The 23,514-nt window shown below is 43.2% G+C and overlaps 1 protein-coding gene across 6 annotated transcripts in view; it reads right to left on the reverse strand.

Annotated features, from left to right (window-relative positions):
* The window catches only part of NRF1 (nuclear respiratory factor 1), a 125,726-nt gene extending 102,267 nt beyond the window's left edge, over positions 1 to 23,459 (reverse strand). For 2 of the 6 annotated variants that reach the window (XM_045288811.1, XM_045288812.1), the window contains exons 1-3: positions 22,685 to 23,459; positions 20,239 to 21,636; positions 19,662 to 19,789 (exon numbers count right to left, since the gene is read on the reverse strand). In XM_045288811.1, the coding sequence (XP_045144746.1) occupies positions 19,662 to 19,700 (39 nt within the window). In that variant the 5' untranslated portion in view covers positions 19,701 to 19,789; positions 20,239 to 21,636; positions 22,685 to 23,459. Of the gene's footprint in view, positions 1 to 19,661; positions 19,827 to 20,238; positions 21,637 to 22,684 lie in introns of those variants that run through there. The other 4 variants (XM_045288808.1, XM_045288809.1, XM_004707811.3 and 1 more) reach the window with 4 other exon arrangements.
* Between the last annotated feature and the right edge of the window lie 55 nt (positions 23,460 to 23,514).

A 23,514-nucleotide genomic window follows, 5' to 3' on the forward strand; every position in this document is an offset into this window, starting at 1 on the left:
AGTGGAGAGGAAATGTTTTGAGAATGATGAGGGCAATGAATGTACAAAGGTGCTTTACACAATTGATGTGTGTATGGATTGTGATGAGTTGTATGTGCCCCTAATAAAATAATTTTTTAAAAAAGAAACCCCAGAAAAGGCCTTCCGTTTGGTCATGTTGCCATTTCACTTTGTACACCATTCTAACACCTGTGGTTCTCTGGTTTCCAAGCCGGAGCCAGGTGAAGAGAGTAGGTGAAAGGAGGAGAACGCAAACAAGGAGAGCACAATCACCTGGCACTCCTGCTGGGACACCGCTGTCTCCCTCCCTCCCTCTCCTCCCCCAGATTTCCACTGCCTCTAAGACCCACTCTACCAGAGAACGCATTCCTACCCACTTCAGTGATGTTTTCTTAAAAGAGGCTGCCTTAGGATTAGCAGTCCAAGTTTACCCAACAGCGCCTGCCACTGGGCCTTCTGGAGAATACATATGGTATCTCAAAAACCAGTTTCCCAGTGGAGTCCATCTAAATGCCCACCGACGGACTAATCAACAAATACGAGATTTACAGTGGACTAGCACTCAGCGATAGTCAAGATACATGTTGCCATGTGGATGAGTCTTGAGAACATCTTTTGGACTGAAAGGAGCCAGACACAAAGGACCAATACTATACTGCCCTTAACATTAAATGGGCAAATGTTTAGAAACTAACTGAACCAAAAAAAAAAAAAAGAAACTAACTGAACCAAGCGGCAATGTTATGAGAAAGCCTGAAGTTGTCAAGGATTTCATTTTACTGGGATCCACCATCAACATCCACGGAAGTAGCAGTCAGGAAGTCAAGGGATGCACTGCACTGGGCAAATGGGCTGCACATGACCTCAGTCTGAGGCCGGACTTGTTAAAGAAGCACAACTAAAAGTTACAAACAGATCTGTCCAGGAAATTGAACACAAAGTTTCTTCTTCTTGTTCGGTACCAATGAGCCGGTTCTGACTCATAGCAACTCTATGTACAATAGAACGAACGAAGCACCGCCTAATCCTGTTAGGGACAGAACAGGGAAGCTGGAAAACTCCACTGAGCGGGGAACCACCCCCCCCCCTCTAAGAATAAGGGAGTGGTCAAGAGCAGTTCAGCTGACGACCCACAGTAAAACGTACTAATTCAAGGGCTATGCTGAGTGAACTCTGCTACCTGCTAGAATAATGGGGAAGGAAATGACCTCAAGAAACCTGTTACTCATTATCCTAGTGAAAACCAAAGAAAAGCGCTAACCCAGGTTTCTGAGAATTCATGATAATCTGGATGCTTAGAAAACCACCCAACACTATATAGGAAGATAGCAAAAATAAAAAAGTAAAAATCACACCCACTAGCACCTTGACAGCTTACCATCACTTAGGAGATGGCTTTGATGCTTCTGACACCTGATCAAGTATCAGGGATGGGCCCCAAGCTTAACACAAGTTCTTCCCATTTCCATGGAAGAATCATGGAAGTCCCTCCCCTTAGTTGTCACACAGTTGTAAAAGTAGAATAAATCTCTCTGCATTGTATCGCAGTAGGCCATCTCCACCCCCCTGCGGCCCATTCCTTTGGAAAGTACTTTCCCTTTGAAACAGGCTTGGCTGAGTGAGAGCCTTGCTGGGGTGTGATACTTTTCTAACTCTTCAGAGGGGGTGGAGGATAACATCTGGTGCCTACACCCCAGTAAGCCCTGGAGAACTCGCAGCACCCTAGCTCCCTCCAGGTGCAGGCATGACTGTGTGTGCATGCTTGCTCCCAGCTCCTTGGGCTTTATCTTTTCTCCTTGATGCTGCCGCAGGTTTGGGGTTCCCTCTGGCTGTCTCAAATTGGTGAGTACACTGTCTTGTCCCCTTTTCCTCTCCCTCAAGATATCCTGACAGGCCACTCATCCTACCAATTCCCCACTGGGACACTTCCTGGAAAACTGGGCAGGAGTGGGTTCCGACAGCTCCTGAAGCAGAAACTGGTGCTCTTCTCTAACAACCGGCTGGCCTGAGTATCAACTAGGGGACCAGAAGTGGCCAGTTAATGGCAATTTAAATGATTAGACCAAATGTAAAACTAAATGTTTTGTGGAAGAAGATAGTGGTCAGATATATTTTAAGAAACCATCCTCAAATGAGTGAGGGTTGTATTAAAAATGCTCTCTTGAAAGGGGGGTGGGGGGGAGCACCCATTTCCATAGGAAACAGAGCCCTGTTCTGTGGGGGTGGAGCAGGAGGTTAGGGACATCCACAGAGGATATGGGTCCTGGGCCATCCACAACTGTTCTGTTTGAGCCCACTGTTACAGCCACTGTGCCAACAGCCTTCCTCTTTTTTGCTGCCCTTTTACTTTACCAAGCATGCTCTTTCCAGGGACTGGTCTTTCCTACCTGGGGGAAAGTCTCGCCATCCTTACTTCCAAGGAGCATTCTGGCTGTACTTCTTCCAAAACAGATGTTTGTTCTTTTGGTAGTCCATGGTACTTTCAAGTCTTCACCAGCACCATAATTCAAATGCATCAATTCTTCTCCAGTCTTCCTTAATCAATGTCCAATTTTCACATGCATATAAGACAATGGAAATACCAGGGCTTGCATCAGGTACAACTTAGTCCCCAAAGTGACACCCTTGCTCTTCAACACTTTAAAGAAATCTTGTGCAGCAGATTTACTGAATGCAAAGTGTCATTTGATTTCTTAACTGCTGCTTCCATGAGCATTGTGGATCCAAGCAAGATAAAAAAATCCTTGACAATTTCAATCTTACTATCACATTGTTCTACGTTTCTACTTATAAGTCTGCTGGAAAGCAAAATTTTTACTTTGGTAAATTTACAGAATTTCTTCTTTTAAAGATGTCCCCAAAATACAGTTCATCTCTGAGTAGTGTTTTTTGGCATGGTGGTATGAAGTAGTTTCCACCCAGGACAGGGCAGATGACCAGAAGTGGCACCACGGCAAACACAGGCCTGTGCTCTGTTGCAGCTAAGTTACCCAGCTAGGGAAACGATCAAAGGTTGGTGTCTCCATTGCCATGTGAAACATCAGGCTTCAGGGGAAATGTGTGTGCTATGTAAAGAAACTCCTTTAAAGAAACAGCAACTTTCAACAGTGGTCTTTTCAGAGATAAGAGACTGGGGTAGGTGCAAAAAGTTTCAAACTGGGGAGGGGCGATAGATAGGCAGGGTGAGACTGTTTAGAATACTGCCTTTCCCGTTTCCACCTTCAGTTTTAACTTCACGGAGGCAGGCTGTCCCACACCAACTGGTCTGGAATCGAGGAGCAGGAGAGTCCCAGTTAGCAAATGCCCAGCAAACTGGAAGTCTCAAAACAGTGCCAATGTTACTCCCCAGTCACCAGCTGTGGCCTGAGGAGGCAGAGCCGTGTGAGGAAACCAGGAAACCCTGTCCTTGGAGACCCCTGCTGGCAGGACTCTCAACTTGGTGAGACATGATTAAGCAAACAACAGAAAGCTCATGAATGACCCGGGATAGAAGCAGAATGTTCAGCTCAAATACTAAAAGTAACAACTACTAAGTTATGTGTGTGGGTGGGTGGGGGGTTGTAACACCAAAATGAGTATTAATGTCTACTTTATTGGCCATTAACATCTGCTACTGATATAAATCCGTTTAGGAAAACATAAAACTAATTTAAAGTTATTCCAAGCATTTTAAACAATCAATTTCTTTATTAGCTTACTTCTTTTAAAAGAATATCCAACCCTCACTCTTTGGAAGGTCATGCTCACCCTGCTTCCTACTTTCATTTCTGTGATACAGTAACATGGCAACCTACCCTGTGCCCTCTTGTCCCTGCACCCCCGCGTGTGTGCGTGCACAACAGAACAAAACAAGAAAACAAGTCCAACATGTTAGAAATTAGAAGAGGAAGAACAAAATGTACTTAATTCATTATTTTATGGAAAACGAAAAATAAAGCACTCATCTCTTCTGTAACATTGTTTTCAAGATTTTTATTGGCATATGCAATTTACATATCATACAATTGAATAATTCAATTGTTCAATCACTCTTCCGTAACTTTTGAAAGAACTTTACTAACTCTAGCACAAGCAGTAACCTATTGAAATTTAAATTGTTGTTTGATTTTCAGACCCCTCAAGTCAACTGCTTAGGCCAATAGCCAACCAGCTGATTTTTAAACAGATCTATTAATGAAAGATGTCAGAATCCACTCAGCAGCAGTGAATTTGGTGATGATTGTTTCCAAACCATTGAGGATCCTTGGGTGAGACACTCTAGGAACTGAAAATACAGGGAATCCAGGGCGGATGAGCCCTATAGGACCAGTGGTGTGAGTGGCAAAACAGGGAGGGTAAAGGGACAGTGGGTAGGAAAGAGGGAACCGATTACAAGGAACTATAATGTGACCTCCTCCCTGGGGGACGGACAACAGAAAAGTGGGTGAAGGGAGACGTCAGACAGGGCAAGATATGACAAAATACCAATTTATAAACTATCAAGGGCTCATGAGGGGCAGAGAGGGAGGGTAAAAATGAGGACCTAATGTCGGGGGTTTAAGTGGAGAGAAAATGTTTTGAGAATGATGTACAAATGCGCTTTACACAATTGATGTGTGTATGGAATGCGATAACAGTTGTATGAGCCCCTAATAAAATGTTAAAAAAAAAAGAGAGAGAGAGAGAGACACAGAGAGAGGAAAAAAGAAGAGGTCTCAATAGAAGCTCTGTTGCTGCGTAGTTGCTTTCGAATGGAATCCAACTCATGGTGCACTGAGTAGAATTGATACATGAGGTCTTTTTTTTTTTTAATCATTTTATTGGGGACTCGAACAACTCTTAGGGCAATCCATACACACATCATATCAAGCACATTTGTTGTCATCATCATTCTCAAAACATTTTTTCTACTTGAGTCCTTGATATTAGCTCCTCAGTTTCCCGCCCCCACACCTCAAACCCTTGAGAATTTATATTTTTTCATGTCTTACACTGTCCCATGTCTCCCTTCACCCAGTTTTCTTTCCCCATTCCCTTCCTCCCCATTTTATTGGGGGCTCTTACAACTCTTGTTACAGACCATACATCAATTGTATCCGACATATTCATACATGTATTCCATCATTCTTTTCTAGACACTTACTTTCCATTGAGCCCTTGGGATCAGCTCCACTTTCCCCTCCCACCTCCTACCTCAAACCCTCGACACCCACTTTTCTGTTGTCCATCACTCCATGGGGTTCTCAAGGCTATGACTGCCCCCACCCCCTTCAGAAACAGCTCACTTAACCAGTCTTCCTAGGCACATCTGGGAGGAGATTCGTGCTACTCTGATGGAGCCTGAGCCCTGGAGCTGGAGGAGCCACGTGGAGACCCCTGGCAGCACTGAGATGCTTCCACCACCACTGGATCCACAAGACTTTCCACCCACGGGCCTGTGATCTTCCTGTATTCCTGCATCATTACGTGTGTTATTTGAGTCTGAAGAGGGATTTACAGACTGGTATCGAGCACATGGGCTAATATGGGACTTAAGAACTTGATCTAGACTGGGCTGGGATGTTGTCTTAATATACAATTACTCTTTATAGAAAGCTCTTTCTTATCCACATAAGTGTCCATGGATTTTTTTCTCTAGTCAACCAGGACTAACATACTCAGTAATACTCAGATATGTATCCTTTTTCTGTGCATTTCTGAAATCCGTTCATTTTTACTTGAGTATTATCTTGTATCAGGAGATGGATGAGGTTTTCTACTCCTATAAAGATTTACAGGCTCAGACACCCACTGGCACAGTCATGTACTATAAATAAGGTCACTATGAGTCGAAACTGACTTGATGAAATGGTGCAAAAGCAAATGTGGGGGAAAAAGCTAATGGGCCTAGCTATCAAAAGACAGAGCATCTGGGGTCTTAAAGGCCTAAAGTTTGAACAAGTGGCCATCTTGCACAGAAGCAACAAGCTCACAGGAAAGATGCACACCAGCCTGTGTGATCATGAGGTGTCAACGAGATCAGGTAACAGGCATCAGAAGACCCAAAAAACCAAATAAACATATTGTTGAGAACGATGGGGGTCAGAGCAGAGACCCAAAGCCCATCTGTAGACAATGGGAAATCCCCTTCCGGGAGGGTGGCAAGGAAGGGAGGAGTCAACCAGGGTGAAGTACGGCACCGATGAAACACACAATATTCCTCTGGTTCCCTGAGGCTTCCTCACCCCCTACTATCATGACCCCAGTTCTGCCTTTCACTTCGGGCTAGGCTGGAGCATGTAGACAAGGACAGATAAGAGCTCAGGACACTCGGAATCCAGGTCAGATAAGTCCCTCAGGAACAAAAATGGGAGTAGCGATACCAGGGTGGTCAGAGAAAGGTGGGGAGAGGTGGGGGAAAGAGAGACAGCTGTCAGTGTAAGACATGAAATAATAATTTATAATTTATCAAGGGGTCACGAGGGGCGGGAGGGGGAGGTAAATGAGGAGCTGATACCGAGGACTCAAATAGAATGTAAGTGTTTAGAAAATGATGGCAACATCTGTATAAATATGCTTGATACCATTGATGTATGGATTGTTATAAGAACTGCAAGAGCCCGTGGTAAAATGATTGCTTTTTTTTTTAATTGACTTGATGCAGTGAATTTGGTTTGGATCACCTTTTATTTTATTCCTTATTCATCCTTTGCATTTCCCAAGTGTGTATCATCCACGCTCCATTTTCTTAACCCTAATCTCTCGAATTTTTGTGGGAAAATCACCTACCCAAGACAGCTTAGATCAGTGGTTCTCAACCTTCTTAATGCGGCAACCCTTCCATACAGTTCCTCATGTGTGGTGACCCCCCAACCACAAATTTATTTTTGTTGCTACTTCATAACTGTAATTTTGCTACAGTTATGAATTGGGCGACCCCTGTGAAAAGGTTGTTCAACCCTCAAAGGGGTCTCAACCCACAGGTTGCATACACAACCAAATAGTCCACGGGATTTGATTTCTTCGTTTGGATCCAGTTTAGGGTTGTGGTTTCATGGGACTCCCCAGTTAATTGGCCTAATAATGTGTTTAGTGCTTCTGTTCTATGGCCTAGCTGTTCTAAGGCAAAACCCTGGTCTCTATAAGGACCACCAGAGAAAGATGGACACTGAGGACTCAGGAGAGTATGGAATGTGGGACTAGCTGCCTACACGGACAAATGCTTCCTTTGCCATGAGACAAAAAGAACTGGATAGTGTCTGGCTATCATTACAAAGAGTTGATCAAAGACTCTATAGAAGAATCCTGGTCGAGAGAGAAAATGCAAAACATAAATTCATATTCATATGGATTCCACAGACTCTCTGGAGCCATGAAGGCAGGATGAACCCATAAAACTATTATCCTGATATAATCTTTAAACCTTAAATCAAAAATATCCCCTGAAGTCTTCTTAAAACCACACAGTAGTTTTAAAAACAACAACAGCTCGCTGCCATCAAGTCAATGCTGACTCTTAGAGACAGACCCTGTGGGTTTCTGAGTCTGTAAAAGCCCAGTCTCTCCCACAGAGCTGCTGGTAGCTTCGAACTGCGGGCCATGCAGATTGCAGTCCAGCGAGTAACTACAACACCAAGGCTCCTAGATTAACTTGAAAAAGCATTAATTTCATGATCACCTAGGAGATCAAAATGACAACAGCAACTGGAAAGATTAGACAGGAGCCTTAGGGGGCAGTTACATTGTTTATGGAGAAAACAACTCAGAAAAGAAGGGTGCGGATGGTCACACAACTCAAGGATCATCCACGGCACCAATTGTACATGTAGAAACTGGCACTGGCATGTCCTTCACTGTGTATATTCTCAACAGAACAAAATAAATCATTTCCTAGAGAGACATGACTGTCTACAGGCTCTGTCCTTTTGGACACTTTTCTGATAATATTCCTTAACCATCTTCTCTGGGTAGCACCTTGAACGTGACACTGACAAAAGTCATTGGGGTAATTCATCCCTCAATGGCTTAGAGCAACAGTTCTCAGATTAAATCATGGAATCCCAGGGGGGTCCTCAAGACCCTTTCAAGGGCTCCAGGAGGTCAACACTATGCTCACGATGACCTGCCTTTGTCACTGTGTTGATAGTTGCGCTGGTGTGTGTGTATGTGCGCGCGCGCGTGTAAAAGTGCTGCCTCCTCAGCTTGGGTCAAAGCCACAAGACATCTTCTCAGTAGTCAACCTATTCCTCATCTCCACGTGCTCACAGTTAAGAGGGAAAACGTTCGGTTGACTTAATAATGTGCTTGATGAAAGGGCACAATTCCTCACTTCACTGATGGCTTTCTGAGCGAGCGGCTGGGAAGCCAGCTTATCCCATACTTCCATGACACACTTAAATGTGAAGGCTGCCTGGAGATGCCATGGGCCAGACTTCCAATTGCCACCAGCATTTTCCCCAAGGAACAACCATTTTTACTTGAAAAAGCAAACAGCTGTTATTCAGACTTACGTATTGAATGCATGTTCTCAAAAATGAACAACACAAGCCTGTCATTTCAATGATAACCACTGGCAGGACCTACTGCCAGTGACATGGCGGGAATGACTATTTTGGACAATGTGTATCCACCCCCGAGGGGCAGCATCAGTGCTGCTGCTTTTGAGAGTGATTTCTTTGTATCCACATTGGAAAGAGCTGCATAACCTAGTGAACCAGACCACTGAGGATGGTGTTACAGAATCACGCCTGGGTGAAATCCCTGCTCCAAGTGTGGGGTAAAGTAGTCCAGCTATGGTTTCAGAAGCCACCTTGCAGCTAACCTTTAGGAAACTTCCATTGCTGTACTTTTCTATAATATCAAAAAAAGGTCCAAACTAAAAGCTCACTGTCATTGCGTCAATTCTGACTCACATGAGACCCTATTACAGGTCCATTCATTTTCTATTCAGTTCCAACTCACAGCAAGATTATAGAACACGGTCAGTCTTCTGTTTTCCTACTATATATTTGATATGAAACTAGATTTTCTCTCACATTTTAGCCAAAGCAACATATTGATGTACTAGTGCTGTGTTTAATTAACTAATAAATAGTGGGTTTATTTTTAAATTAACTAACAAATATTGGGCTTTACACTCTTATTTTTAATTAATATCTTTACACTTTTGGTTTTATTTCTAATATGCTAATCGTCGAAAGTCGTAACTCATAGAAGCCAAAGCTGTATGTGGTTCTCAATGACTTTCATGAGTATAAAGGTCCCTGAGACCAAAAATTAGGAATAACTGGTTGATAATACAAGAGTCAGTTAAAAAGTATTGCTACAGAAGCATAGGTGGCTTTACTAAACAAACGTAAATAAGTGTTAACACCTGCCTGCCCTGTTACCTTGGTGAAGAGGATAGTACCCTACAAGACAGACAAAGAAGGGGGAGGGGGAGGGCAAGCTATTGGGGGGGTGTCAATAAGTCATTTAACAAAAATGATGATCTGCTATGTAACCCCCCACCTAAGCCATGGTTTAAAAGTTTAGAGAAAAAAGTTCCCAAGGCAATAAAGAAATTTGTTTTCTACTTATTAATGATCTCCTCTCAAAAGAAAATGATTCTTTAGAAGGAATGCTTCCAACAAGTATTATTCTTTTAAACAGGGGAGGGGGCGCTATTGTTACTAGCCACATCTTCCACCTAAGTCTACCCACGTCTGAAGGCGGGTTTGCTCCCCTCTCCAACCTTCCCAGAAAAAGGCTGTGCTCTTCGATTTACACTGCATCACCACAGTGGCTCTGGCCTCTCACAAGGGACTCAAATCATGTTCTTCTACAATATGCTTTGAGCTTGAGGGACAAAAAGAAGACTACGGGGCAAAATCAGCTAGGTAAGATTACCTGGGATGTCACAGTTTTAATTAAGCCTTTTTTTTAAAAAAAAGGCATCCTAATATGAGACAAGTATATTTACTGACAGAACTTGTCTGCAGCCACCCACTGGCCAGAGACATGCTGAAACACATTGTTTGGAGTAAACCCATGCATGTATGAAAGGAAACCCAAATAATCGCTTTTGACTGAGCGTCATCTGAGGAGAACAAATATCAGAAAGCAGAATGGGAAGACGGCCATAACCCTTCTCTTCTGCCACCTCCCAGCTCATCGGCAGCTAGACTTCCGCCACCTACCAGACTCCTGGGAGGATTGAGTTCGCTCAGCTGTCGAGGTAATCAAAATGAGGGATGCATTTAGCAAACACAAAAAGAGCCCAAGCAACACCAAAATAATGCATTAAACCAATTTGAATCGATGAGGTTTTTTTCCTTTACACATTTTCTAAATACATGACCTAAATTAAAACTGGTTTTATTTCCCTGGTATAAACTGAGTCAGCCCATAAAGAGAATTCTTAACAAAGGATTATATAAAATACAATTCTCTTGGAAATCCATCTGAGAACCCAGTCAAATTATAAATGGAAAGTGGTGGAATTTGGTTCCCTGCCTCTTAACTAAGGGGAAAAAAAGCCCCCAAACACCAATACCCTAGAAATCCTACACCGATGTTCACATTCAGGATACAAGAATGCTATTCAGGGGGGAAAGGTACTTCCTACAGAGCTGAGTGCATACATGCTATCATTTGTTTGTTTGTTTAAAGAAAGGAGAATTTATATATCAATCTACCCGGGAAAGATAGACAAGAAACTGGGGGTGGTGGGGGTTTCTGGAGAGGGGAGCTGTAGGAGAGAAATTCACTTTTTACTGTACAGTAAATCCCAAGATAACCAACACCCAATTCACGAACAACTCACATTGGCCTTTTAATGTTACGTACAATTTGCCTCCGCCACTCTTCAGGGTGCCCAGGGTTTCAGCAGCGCTCGAAGCACTGACTGATGATGATCAGAGACCATAGCCCCCACTGTGAATGACACCTCAGTATAAAGAAAAGGCTTCACAACCAGACCAAAAAGATCATAAGTGGAAAAAATATGGACGTCACAGATGGAATTTTACTTGGATCCACAATCAATCTCCACGGAAGCAACAGGCAGGAAATCAAATAATGCATCGGGCAAATCCGCTGCACAGATCTCTTTACAGTGTCAACGAGCAAAGGTGCAACTTTGAGGACTAAGGTGAGCCTGGCCCAAGTCATGGTCTTTTCAATTGCCTCCTTTGCACCAAAAAAGCTAGACAATAAATAAGAAGGCCCCCAAAAGGGGGAAAGAGGGGTTTGGAATTAAGGTTCGCGAAGACTAGTAAATATACCAGGAACTTCCGGAAGAGTGAACCAATCTGCTTGGAGGAAGCAGAGTCAGCATGTGCTTTAGAAGGAGAGTAAGATTTCACTTTACATACTTCCGATGTTATCAATCAGGAGAAACCAGTCCCTGGATAAGAACATCATGCTTGATAAAGTCAAGGGTCATCTAAGAAAAAAAGGAAGCCCCTCCACACAATGGACTAACCCTCCACACAGTGCTGCACAATAGCAGCACTGCTTCAAGAGGGCACAGGATGGGGCAGGTGTCATTCTGTTTACACAGGGTGGTCATGAGTCAGAACTGACTTGATATCACTTAACATTAAACTTGCCCTCACTTTGAAATAATCAAGTCAGCCGACTCTCAGTAAATTCTTCACATCTCAATCAACTTCACTTCTCAGATGCAGCCTGTAAATCACTGAAGTGAAGCTAAGGAAGAGCCCCCGGCACCTGTTCAAACTCCCTACACATTCCACTTAAAGGCACACTGAGGGACAGGATCTGGCTAAGAACCGGGGAACTGACTGTATGTATTCCAGTGCATATTAGTTGAACTTTCACCCATGTGCATACAATAGTTATTCAAAAAGAAATAAAGATATACAAAACACCTTCATTTCTACATCCTCAATTGCTCTAGCTTTTCATCTCAAACGCAAATCCCCCAAATATGAGTCGTGAACATAAGACTAAATGAGAACGATTAAATGTAGACTTATTGAATAAATAGGCACATATGCCTGACAAATGCAGCAAAAAGAGAGCTGACTGCCCACCTGACAGTGATCAGCCGTTGATTGCCCAAGAGTACCGGATTACAGGAATACTTCCTGTTCAGCACAATTTAGTTGTTGCTACTTGAATACTAGCTTCTTCCACTTTCATTCATCACAGCATCTGTTTTAAAGAAAGATTCTCCGAATTGTCTCAAAATTGGTAAATTGAATGATTCCTTTAAACCATGCAACATTACATTCAGCATTCATTTAGCTCCTACCACACGGGAAGCCTGCAGGGTCACAATGAGACAGAACCGACTCAAGGGCAGAGATTAGTTATGCATGAAACCTAGTGGTGCCTTGGCTAAGGGATCGCTGCTAACCAAAAGTCTGGCAGTTCAAACCACAGCTTCTGTGAAGATTGCTGCTTCCATAAAGACCACAGCTTTGGAAGCTCCATGAGGCAGGTTTGACTCTGTCCCGCAGGGTCGCAATAAATCAGAATCCACAATAATGGGGTTGAGGTTGTTGTTGCTGTTGTCAGTTTTAATGGCATTAACAGAATTTAAACCCAGAGACCCATGGTAGGCTGATGCAGGGTGAGAGGAGGGGCTTCCCCCAGAAGATATGCCTACTACATCTTAATTCCCAGGACCTGTGAATGCAGCAATATTAGTCTTACTTGGGAAAAAAAGGTCTTTGCAAACATAATTAAATTAAGGCTCTTGAGATAAAGAGATCATCCTGGATTACCCAGGAAAACCCAATGATAAGTACCCTTCGAGAACCTAAGTGGAGCAGAGGAAGAGGTGGAAACATGGCCAGGATGTGACCACACGTCAAGGAATGCCAACGGCTCCCAAGGGCTGGGAGAGAGAAAGAAGAGATTCTCACTAGAAACTCTAGTTCATAGGTTCCCAAACGCGTAGGGCCCCTTTCAGGAGAAAAAAAAATTACTCAACACCCTCCTGGCAATGAAAACCTTTGTACTTTAGCCCATAATCCAGGATAAAATGTAGGCATCTGTTTGTGGGTGTAGCCCTCCACCGCATAAAATTGTCCCAGCAGCCCCAGGTACTGTCCACTTTGGAAAACACTGTCTAGAGGAGTGCAGTCTCCTGAGACCTTGATCTTGAACTTCTAGCCTCCCGGACCCTGGCAGAATCACCGTTTTAAGCCACAACGTGTTGGGTGATGTTACCTGCCAAGGTCCCGTCAATTCTGACTCATAGCAACCCTCAGGCCAGAGCAGAACTGCTCCGTAGTTTCTGAGACTCGGTAGCCTCATCTTTCTCCTGAAGAGCAGGCAGTGTCATCAAAGGCTGGCCTTGCTGTTAGTGGTCCCACACTTAATCCACTATGCCAACTGGGGGGTGGGGGAAGTACCTATTAAAAGCCCCCAACCTCTTTCCATTATATCTTCCCAAGAAGGCTAAAAGCTCTAGGGATACTCAAAAATAAAACAGAATTCCAAGGACTTCATAAAAAACTGGGAAATAGAAACTAAACATGCACCCTTCACCTATTGACACGTAGGTTCCAAAGACCAGGTCATGATGGAGCAAATCAGTATTATGTGAAAATGGAGAATGACCACAGCAGATCGCGAGATGAAGGATGGCAACAGCATTCGTAACCGCCAAATGTCAACATTCATAGCTGCCAAACACTGAGAACCACTGTCCCGCCATCATCTTAACCCTCACAACCATCACCTCCACTTCAAACCCTGCTGTTTGTTACAGCCACACATACATGGTCATGCACCAAATAGTCTGGTAGACTTCTTAACTGCGGCCGGCCATCGACGCAGAATGTCGGGAAACAGGGCAGTCGTCTTCATCAGTCGATAAGGAGGAGGAGATGTACTTGCTTTCAGACATCCTACAGAACATCAAGCCAGTAGGGAAAGTTAAACTGTCTAAAAGACTAACAGATTTTTGCTAAATTTCCTATCACGGGATGTGCTAAAGGAGGAACTGATGCCCACTGAACTTCAACCAACAGATAACAGAGTCTCTCCTCATCCCGAGTTGCTAAAAGTATAAACTGTTGGATGGCACTAGTGCCTACCAATAAGGAAAAACGTATACTTTTCGCAAGGTTCTCACAATCACTCATTCGAATACTGACTGCTTGCTCTGTGTCGGGCACTGTGCTTGGTGATGTGCTTACGATCTGGGGGGCTACACAGACAAAGGCGCGGCTCTGGGATGCACTGTGAAGGGAAGGGGCAACATCAGGCACAACTTCCCTGAGGAGGGAAGATCCGCTTGAGCGGAGAGGATCTATAGGGTTCTACGACACGGAGATGGGGAGAAAACCTTCCCAGCAGAAAGACGGGTGGTTGGGGGCAGTGTAATCAGTGCGAGAGTCCAACAGGTGACAAGGCAATGAGGAGCGGCATCAGACCTGAGTGCTTTATAAAGATGCAATCCAGCTGCCCTAAGAATAAAGTTGGGCAAGGTCCTAGCCAGTGCAGGTGGGCTCAGGAGAGGGTGCAGCAGTAGCCTAGTCTAGGATGGCAACTGAGACAATAGAGGAAGTGGTGTCAAGGAAGGGGGCGCAAACGGAGCTATTTAGAAGGCTAAGCAAGCAGATTTGACGTCACGGTGGTCTGAGAAACTAGAAGACGCAATAGTTCTGTTCACTGAGGTGAGCACAAGGCGTGTGGCGCTGGGGTTGAGAAAGACGTTTGGGGTTCAGTTTGCCTGAGACACCCAAGGAAAATGACAGTCAAGCAGCTAAATCCAGAGTTCTGAAACTATCGGTAGGTCCAGTCTGAGTGCACACATGTACATGGAACAGCAGCCCAAGCCTTTTATCGTGAAGGGGAAACAATTATTATTATGAAAACATCATCATTCTTAAAAGATTTTCAAAATAGTGCTAGCCTAAAAGACAAGACTCATGACTATACCAAAAGCCTAAATTAATATTAAATGAAACTACACACTTAAAGAATACTGAACATGTAGCACTCATTTGGCTCTAACACTGTCTTCACGATGAAGACAGCCACCTCGGTGGATTCTCAAGTTAGAGTTTGCTATTAATGCAAACAACGAGGTTGGGGGTGGGCGGGGTGTGTCATAGTGGTTAGCCCCAGGTTACCAGCCTCCTACTCTGTCTGGAAGATACTGGTGGATCTTAGTTGCCAAGTATAACCGATGAACTGTTTCCCTGGAAAAGACAGTCATCTTCTCGCACACCCACAGACGATACACTACGATGAAAAAGGACTACTTTACTAGAGATACTAGTTGTATTAACTAAGGAACTATTTACCCTATATTTATTTGCTTTCTTTTTTTTGGTATTAAAAAAAAAAAGCAAAACCAAATCAGCTATCTGCAAGAGTGGTAAAAGGCAGATTCAATGAACTGATAGGAAAATCAGGTTGCATGGCGAACTTCAAAGAGCCATCTACTACATGACATCCTCAGAGGCACGAACTCTAAGAAAGACTTGGCTAGTCTACATAAAATGAGAATTTTACCTCACATACTTACTTCACTGAGCGAGAGCATGAACTGAAACTGTGAAACATCTTATATTTGTAAATAGATATATATAAAATCTTTTGAAATCACCAGAGATAATGCTAAAATCCAGATGTGAACCTGTATTATACTATTGCTATCAAGGCCTAAACTGCTCTCAATGGGCATATAATAACTCAAGAAGACCTCAAGGCTAAAGAAAAGACTAACATTATATTGGAATAAGACTATTCCCCTCAGAAACTACTCTGCATATAGGAATCTTAGCTCAGGAATCAGGAAGACCAAGAGGAGAGAGAGCGAGTTAGTATGTGAATGAAATTGGGATTAACCCAGGTTTTAGCTTTCGATCTTTACTAAGTAAGCTTTCTTAGCAAGTAAGGCCTTATATCCTTACTCCAAGTTCCCTGTATCTCAGCAAAACCACACAAAGCTTGAAATGGACAGAAAGTATTTCCTGGACAGATACATTTGTGGAGAGGAAATTCCAAAAACCTTTTCTATTTCATTATAACAAATAGATTAGCAACTGTCACATTAAAATGTTTCAGGGTTAAAAAAATTTTTTTTAATTTTCATAGTATCAAATCTCCTGAAGCAACTTCTGGTTCAAAGTAATATGTAAATACATATTTTCACTGTACATGTACATGCATCTATGCTTAAGAAACCTCTAAAACTGTACATGAAATATTGTTGTATGACAGAATTATGATTATAATTGTTCAATGAGTCATAATATAGGCCCAGAATTAACCGTAGGAAGAATTTTTAGAAAAAACTTCACATCATTTCCCTTCCTGTGTGGACAAATCACTTGCTTGCCCAAAATCTAACCATGAGTCATTATTAGGACCATAATCACATTGTTACCATCACTGCTGCCGTTGAGCTGCCCTGACTTCTGTTGACCCAACGCACCACAGCAGTAAACATTGAGCCATCCCCACGACCGCAGACTGTTGTGGTCCACAGGGAAGTTCTATTGGCTGAAGTCCATCTCCAAGCCTGCTTTCCTAGTCTGTCTCCACTTGGAAGCACTATTGAAGCTTGCTTAGCATACCCCAGCAATGCCAGCGTCCAAGGACAGCTGGGGGCGGCTGGTGGTATGTGCCTGTGTGTGCGTGCACTTGTGTGTGACTGCACTGAGGTGCACTCCCAGGAATCAAACTTGGGTCTCCAGCATAGAAAGTAAGAATTCTACCACTGACCCAATTCCACCACTGTCCTAACATTAATTGTACTTGCCCTTCATTACAAACTGGGGAGCCATTGATATTTTTTTCCCCTCTAGTTCTCTAAAATTGTTTCATTCTGAAGATTATACATCTCAATGTAGACAATCTTAACAGAGAGCCAAAACTTAAGACAGAAGATAAATTTTAACAGGCAGTCCTATAATTGTCGAGAACAGAGTGATTTCTTAAGACTTAGCAGCTGAGGCCAGTTGTGGGTCAAAAAACTAATTCTATGCTGGTATTTGTATTTATATTTGTAATGCCTGGGGTTTAGGAAAAACCCGAACTGTAGTTTGTTCTTTGATTTGTGGGTTATTTTTAAATTAAGAATTTTACTTTACAATTGTTTAACGAAAAAGCAAACAAAAGCAAAATGTACTTGGGAAACATAAAGATAACCCACAAAACTAATTACAAGTTATGTAACAAGTGTTCCGTGTTTAAGATTACTCAAAATATTTATTCATATCCACTTAGCTTTACCAATACTTTTACACAGTATACAAGAAACCACTGCCAACTGGCATTAATTATAGTAAAAAGAGCATGGGTTCTGAGCAAATATATTTAAATAAACTAATCAAATGTGTACAAGTTTCTGAACCTCACTATTAACAATAAACATTTAAATTTTTTCATATTTACTTATCTTGTCCTTTTAAAATATCTACCTTGTTTTATAAAGTACACCCCCCCAAAAATAACTAAAGTATACAAAGCTATATTGATACAGGAACATAAAAACTCACTGCCATTGGGTCTAATGTGATTCAGTGACCCTCTGCAGGCCACGCAGCTTGGTGCGGCAGCCGGACAGCAGAGAGGAGGGCCCTGACAGAGTGGAACGACACATGGCGACCAGTGTGTTCAGACACAACAAGTGTGAGGACGACAGGCTCAGGCAGTGTTTGTTCTACTGTGCAAAGGGTCACCATGAGTCAGAACCGGCTTGATGGCACTACAGCAGCAGCAGCACAAAAACATCATTTATAAATAAATGTACGTATGTATATATGCGGTACGGTCTCAACATTTCACTTCCAGGGTTACAAGCAAATGTCTGGAACTCAATGGCCCAGAATCTAGGGACCAGCTAAAAAAAATGTCTCCTAGAATAACTTTAAAGACCTAAAGATTAGAGGAAGAAAGTTAAAAATGCCAATTATCTAACATTCCAAATGAAATATAGTTAAAAGTATTCCATAACTGACATACTTCAGAATGCTTCTGTAAAAGAAGCCAGTGGTATTCACACTTCCTCCAAACAAAAAAAAACAAAGTTACCGTTTCTGAGACTGTAACTGTTTACAGGAGGAAAAGCCCAGTCCTGCCTCGGGGCTGCTGGTGGCTTCAAACTGCTGACCATGCAGCTCCCAACCCAACGTACAACCACTATGCCCCACTGGGCCCCTTTATTTCCTAGTCAGAAAAAAAAAAAAAAAAAGCAAGAAAAGAAGAACTGCCTTATCACTAGATTGAAACACTTGAGCATTTCAGGAAACCTCCACAGTACATTCCGCTTGCATCTTAAAAAATGAATTTTATAATGTAATCTTATATGAATCATTTCACTTTCTTCCAAAACACATCTTTCCCTTTGAAGTAAGTCATTGGACCGCCCCATTCTACCTAAAGAGCTTAAGACGATGATCATACTAGAGTACACAAACCCAAGGATTCCAGATGTTCTGGCCAACTCCACTCCTGCACTGGGTAAGCTCTATGCCAGCCCCTCCTACCTGCCTGCTCACCTCCCAGCGCTGTGTCTTGGCGGTGCAGTTCCTCACCTGGTCTGAGGCATCATCACATCAACTCACTGCCACTGAGTCAATTCCGACTCTTGGCAACCTTACGTGTAGGGCAGAACGGCCCCATAAAGTGTCCAAGACTACTTCAAAATCTCTTCCCCTTCACTTCTCCAGGTCAGTTAATAGAAGTGTTCTCAGCCAACTGATGGCTCGACACTTGACTTAGTCATTAGCATGACTGAAGAGGTTCTTGACTTTCCTAGATGTCAAGAGCCCTTTGAGAATCTCAAAAAAAGTTCCGGACCCTCTCTCCCTAAAAGCACATAGGCACCCACACAAAATACTTCGGGAGTCACAAAGTCAAAACAAGGCCCTGAACCAAGAACTCTAAACCCAAGATTAATCCCTGCACTTATCATGTAAGATAATATCATAATATCGTAAAACTGCAAAACCATCTCATTAGAATTTCCATTTTAAAAGTCAATCAACCCAAACCTCTAATTGCATAAGATTAATTTTAAGACAGGATATAAAAAGTGCCCCCCAAAAAAACGTTTCTCAACAGTCTGGAGAAGAGATTTCTAGGTAGATCTGATGATAGGGGAGTCAGGAGCGGGGGGCGGGCGCGACAGTTTATGTGTTGGGCTGCTAACTGCAAGGTCAGCAATCCAAACCACCAGCCACCAGGGGCTTTCTACTGCCATAAAGAGTTGGTTACAGTCCCAGAAACTCAGAGGGGCATTCTGCCCTGTCGTATAGAGTTGCCCAGTCGGCATCAAGTACACGGCAGTGAGTTTGGTTTTTGGAGATATGGGAGTCAGCTCCCCAAACTCTTACCCTGCTATTCCCATGAGAGAAAGGTCACCTGCTATCAGTCCTACCCTTGTATTCAAGGAGCCTAATGGTATAACGGGCTAACTGCAGGTTGGACTGTTCAAACCAATGGCCACCTCCCTATATACTGAGTCTCAGGAACTTAAGAGCAGTAGTTCTTCTCTGGTTCTTGATGGCAGTGGGTTTGGGACCCTGCTATTCAAAGGAGCTCTCTCTGATGGCTCCGGGGATGAAGTGTTTGGCTAACTGAAAGGTTGGCAGTTCAAACCAACTGCTCCCAAGGAGAAGAGGAAGCTTCCATAAAGACCCCATGGGGCAGTTCTGCCCTACTTCTCAGTGAAGGGGATGCCTCACCCACCTTTGAACTTAAAAGAATAATTGGATTTCTGGGCCTACCTTCCCACTTCTAGTCCACTGCTTTAAGCAATGCTTCATGGGGATATTTCCTCATTTCCTCTTGTTCTTGGTAAGTTTCACTGCCAGCACATTAGTATTCAGTAGTAGCAACAAAACACTCAAAAGTTCTGAAAAGCAAAAACTTGACAATTATCAATGCTAAAACACAAGTCCTTAAAAAAAATATGTTCTAAATGTAAATGCATACAGAGCTCATTCTTCATGGCACCTGTGAATAAGGCTCAGCAGTTTATCCACCGAGCCTCACTCACTAGTGAAGAATATATCAACTTCTACAAGCAGCCAAATTTTTCACATTTGTAGCCACAGACACCAGCATGCATGAAGTAATCTAAATACTACAATTATGCACTAAACAATATAATTACTGTGAATCGTTGCCCCATTCTCAAACAGATGCCCCATACAAAAGCAGTTCTTATGTTTTATTTCTTATGTTTCTTGTTAAATGACCCCGCCCCCCCCAAACTCTACTGATCATCTATCAAATTATACACCAGTAGCATCTTCTCCATGCACCTATCTTCCCACCAACCCTGCCCCAACTTACACACACCTCTCATTAGACATGCCTTCCTTACATGATCCAATATACTGGGAGTTCTAAACAAAACAGGCGTATTATGGGGCATGCAGAAGACCAAATCTACTATCCAGACGATTCCTTCTGCCAGATCATTCTCTAGGAGAGGGCTGTTATTGATGTACCAGGTGCCTTAAAGACCGTGCGTTGATCTGCCTTCTGGTTCTTTGCTGTAAGTATTAAGGCAGCTCCATAAAGTCATTTTCCTGGATTTTCTTCAGTTCATATGAACTTTACATATTTCTCTTCAAGTCTAAACCATTTAGTCAGGCAGCAATGGCTAAAAGTACCAACTGCAAAACCAAGGAAGTGGGGAAACCCACCACAATCTGTCTGGTTCCTATACATATATGATACAAAATACATCAAATTTACCTATACCCCAGCCTCAAAACACAGTGGGCTTGGTGTTAATAAAACACTTCTAAAACTTAACAAGCAGGTTTCTTGTGTTCACGGAAAATTAAATTGGGGTGCACTCAATATACACCAGGAACACAGGACAGAACAGAGAACATCAGTAAACAGAATTTTCTGAATTTTTTTACAACAAAAATCGAGGAATGGCTACTTGTTGATTAATCATCCACATACTATTTTTACACATGTTCTAATAAGCATCACACACAGTTACACTCAAACTCTGAATTCAAACATCCCATTTCCTGGACTAATTATAGTCCTGCAATGGTGCAAACATTTCAGGGGCAAAATGAAACTCAACAGCCCACAAGAGGTCATCTGGTGTCCACCCACTTTGCAGCATCGCTGAGTGGACAGGGTGGACACAGCCTGAGCAAGGCCCCAGCCTGCAGACAGACATCTGACGGAAGGCAGTTAGCCCTGTTAGAGTAACTAGCCTCTAACAAAACCTTTTTGTATCCCACAAGGCCCTCCCTTCTTTTTCTTGGAAGCGTGCTTCCAGAGGGTTCATAGTCCCTCCCGACCATCAACATGCCTTCTTAAATAATGGTGACAAGGTTGCATTTTACTAATTATGGTTCATCATTTAATTCCCCAGTATTTACTGAATGTCTGACTACATGTAAGCAAAGGGGTATAACATTTAATCCCAGACAACAGGGACTTAAATCACCTATTTGTGGTTCTTTTATATCAAAACCTTCTTGAAGACAATACAGAGGTTGGCTTGAACCTACAGTGTGTACCGGCAATGCAAATTCAACAGCAGTATACCTGCAAAAGATGGAACCTGTGGAAGGTGGAAAGCTGTCAGAGACGGAAATGCAAGCATTTCCCACTTAAAGAAACAGGGAAGCGGCAAGACTGTACCTTATCAAAGGCGGAATGCTTATAAGGCTTGAGAAAACATGCAGCCTCTCCAATTCTGGGAAGGTGGCCTTAAGGTTCCTACCAAAATTGGAGATAGATGTAGAGTTATAATTAAAAACAAATAAACAAAATAACCATCTGGTCTTTCTCCTTTATTCCCTCCTATAACTGGTCAAAGTCCCACATCTCCAACCATTCCCAAGAAAACTCTTGGTTTGGGAAAAGGAGTTTTTTTGGGTGCGCTAAAGGAAAATATCACAGCTTACTACTACATTTTACTACTCATTTTCCCTCCTGTATGTTGTGTTCGAGATAGGCGAACTCAAGTCGCCATCCAAGGATTTCAAGCAGAGGTGATCCAAAAACTGGCAAAGCTGTCCTTAATTTAGCCACCAACTCTCACCCCACCCCCATCGGTCCTGTTGGTGGTTTAAATACAGTCCCTTTAAGAAAAGCTGACTTTACAACCTTTCGTGGGGGCATGCTAACTTTCTGTTAAATGACAGTCAAAATAAATCCACATATAGATTTAAACAAAGTTTAAAATGTAATACCACCGTTCATCTTTCTCTGCAGTTTGACATAGTTAATATTCTAGCCCATATCCTTTTTTATTATTGTAAAAAAACATACATGGAACACTTGCCAATTTAACTTTTTCCATGTGTGGAACTGAGTAACATCAATGAATTCTATTGCACAACCACCACCAAATTGCCCATCACCAAGAGAAACTGTTGAAAAACCGTGCCTACCTCCTATCAAGAAAAAAAAAATTTTTTTTGAAAAATAAATTTTTTTAAGGATCCTTGACAGTTAAAAAATATGCACACAATTGACACTCAAGTTAGGAATATAGTGCATTGCATGTGATAATTCTATGTTTGCCTTCATGCTCATAAAATAAGGAAATTACACTCAAATGTGCAGAAAGAAATTAAGACAAGTTTTGTTTGGTGTTCATCTTTTCACACCCTTACGAAATAACTCAAAGAACTTTCCAACATAATGCCAGGGGGTCAGGATAAACCTCAATTCAAAGCAAAACAATACCCCCACAAGCCAGCATCTCCAAGATCCTGCCCCTCCCACCCGCACCCCCCACCACCAAAAATGAGGGACCAACCTATTAACTTTCTGCTCATGACCAAAATTACGTCAATAGTCCCTCTAACACAGATGATGTCCTGGGACAAAGCTGTAAGAGATGTCCCTCGGCATCCTCATGTCACTGTCAAAGCTAACCGGCACACCCCCCCATTGCTTTACACTTTCATTCAGAGTTTCCAAGACACTTCGGAAAAACGTGGCTTTCGCTCTGGCCGGACAATGAAGCACTAATGACACCGGCTCCAAAGTAAGCAATTAATATATTTCTAATCAAACGCTTGTAACCAGGGCTGGATGCAAGCAGCGGGCTCCTCCGATGGGTGGAAATATATACATTATTTGTAGCCTTCAAAACAGTGAGCCGTTAAACAACTTCAAGCGCGGGTGGGCAGAGTCAGATGCACCGTAGAAACTTTGGGACCAGCAGCGAGGATACAACAGGTGAGCGAGGCAGTCGACATCACGGCCAAAAAGCGGAGAACCCGCAAACCCTGCGGGTCCCCGAGAGGCTGGGGCCGGGGCATGAGACCCAGCACCTGGTCCGGCCAGGAGGAGCGGTTCGGTTCCCTCGGAGGGGCGCGCCGCTGCCCCGTCGCCCGGACCCTGGGCACCACCATCCCAGGCGCAGCAAGAACCCAGCGCCCCCGTGCCCTCCCCAGTGGCAGCATCTCCGCTGGGTCAGAAAACACAATGTCGCTCCTTGCTCCTGCGTACAAAAGGACTCGGCGCCCTTCTCCGCGGACTGCCGCCTCCTAACTTGCAAGCGGTGGGCAACGCGCCATGTTCCGGCGTGCCCCGGTCCACCTGGGGAACAAGCCCACGCCGCCCCGGCGGGCAGGCAGCCTC

This window comes from Echinops telfairi, unplaced genomic scaffold (assembly GCF_000313985.2).
Source record: "Echinops telfairi isolate 266 unplaced genomic scaffold, ASM31398v2 ScPeMD7_23;HRSCAF=83, whole genome shotgun sequence".
NCBI classification, from domain to species: domain Eukaryota; kingdom Metazoa; phylum Chordata; class Mammalia; order Afrosoricida; family Tenrecidae; genus Echinops; species Echinops telfairi.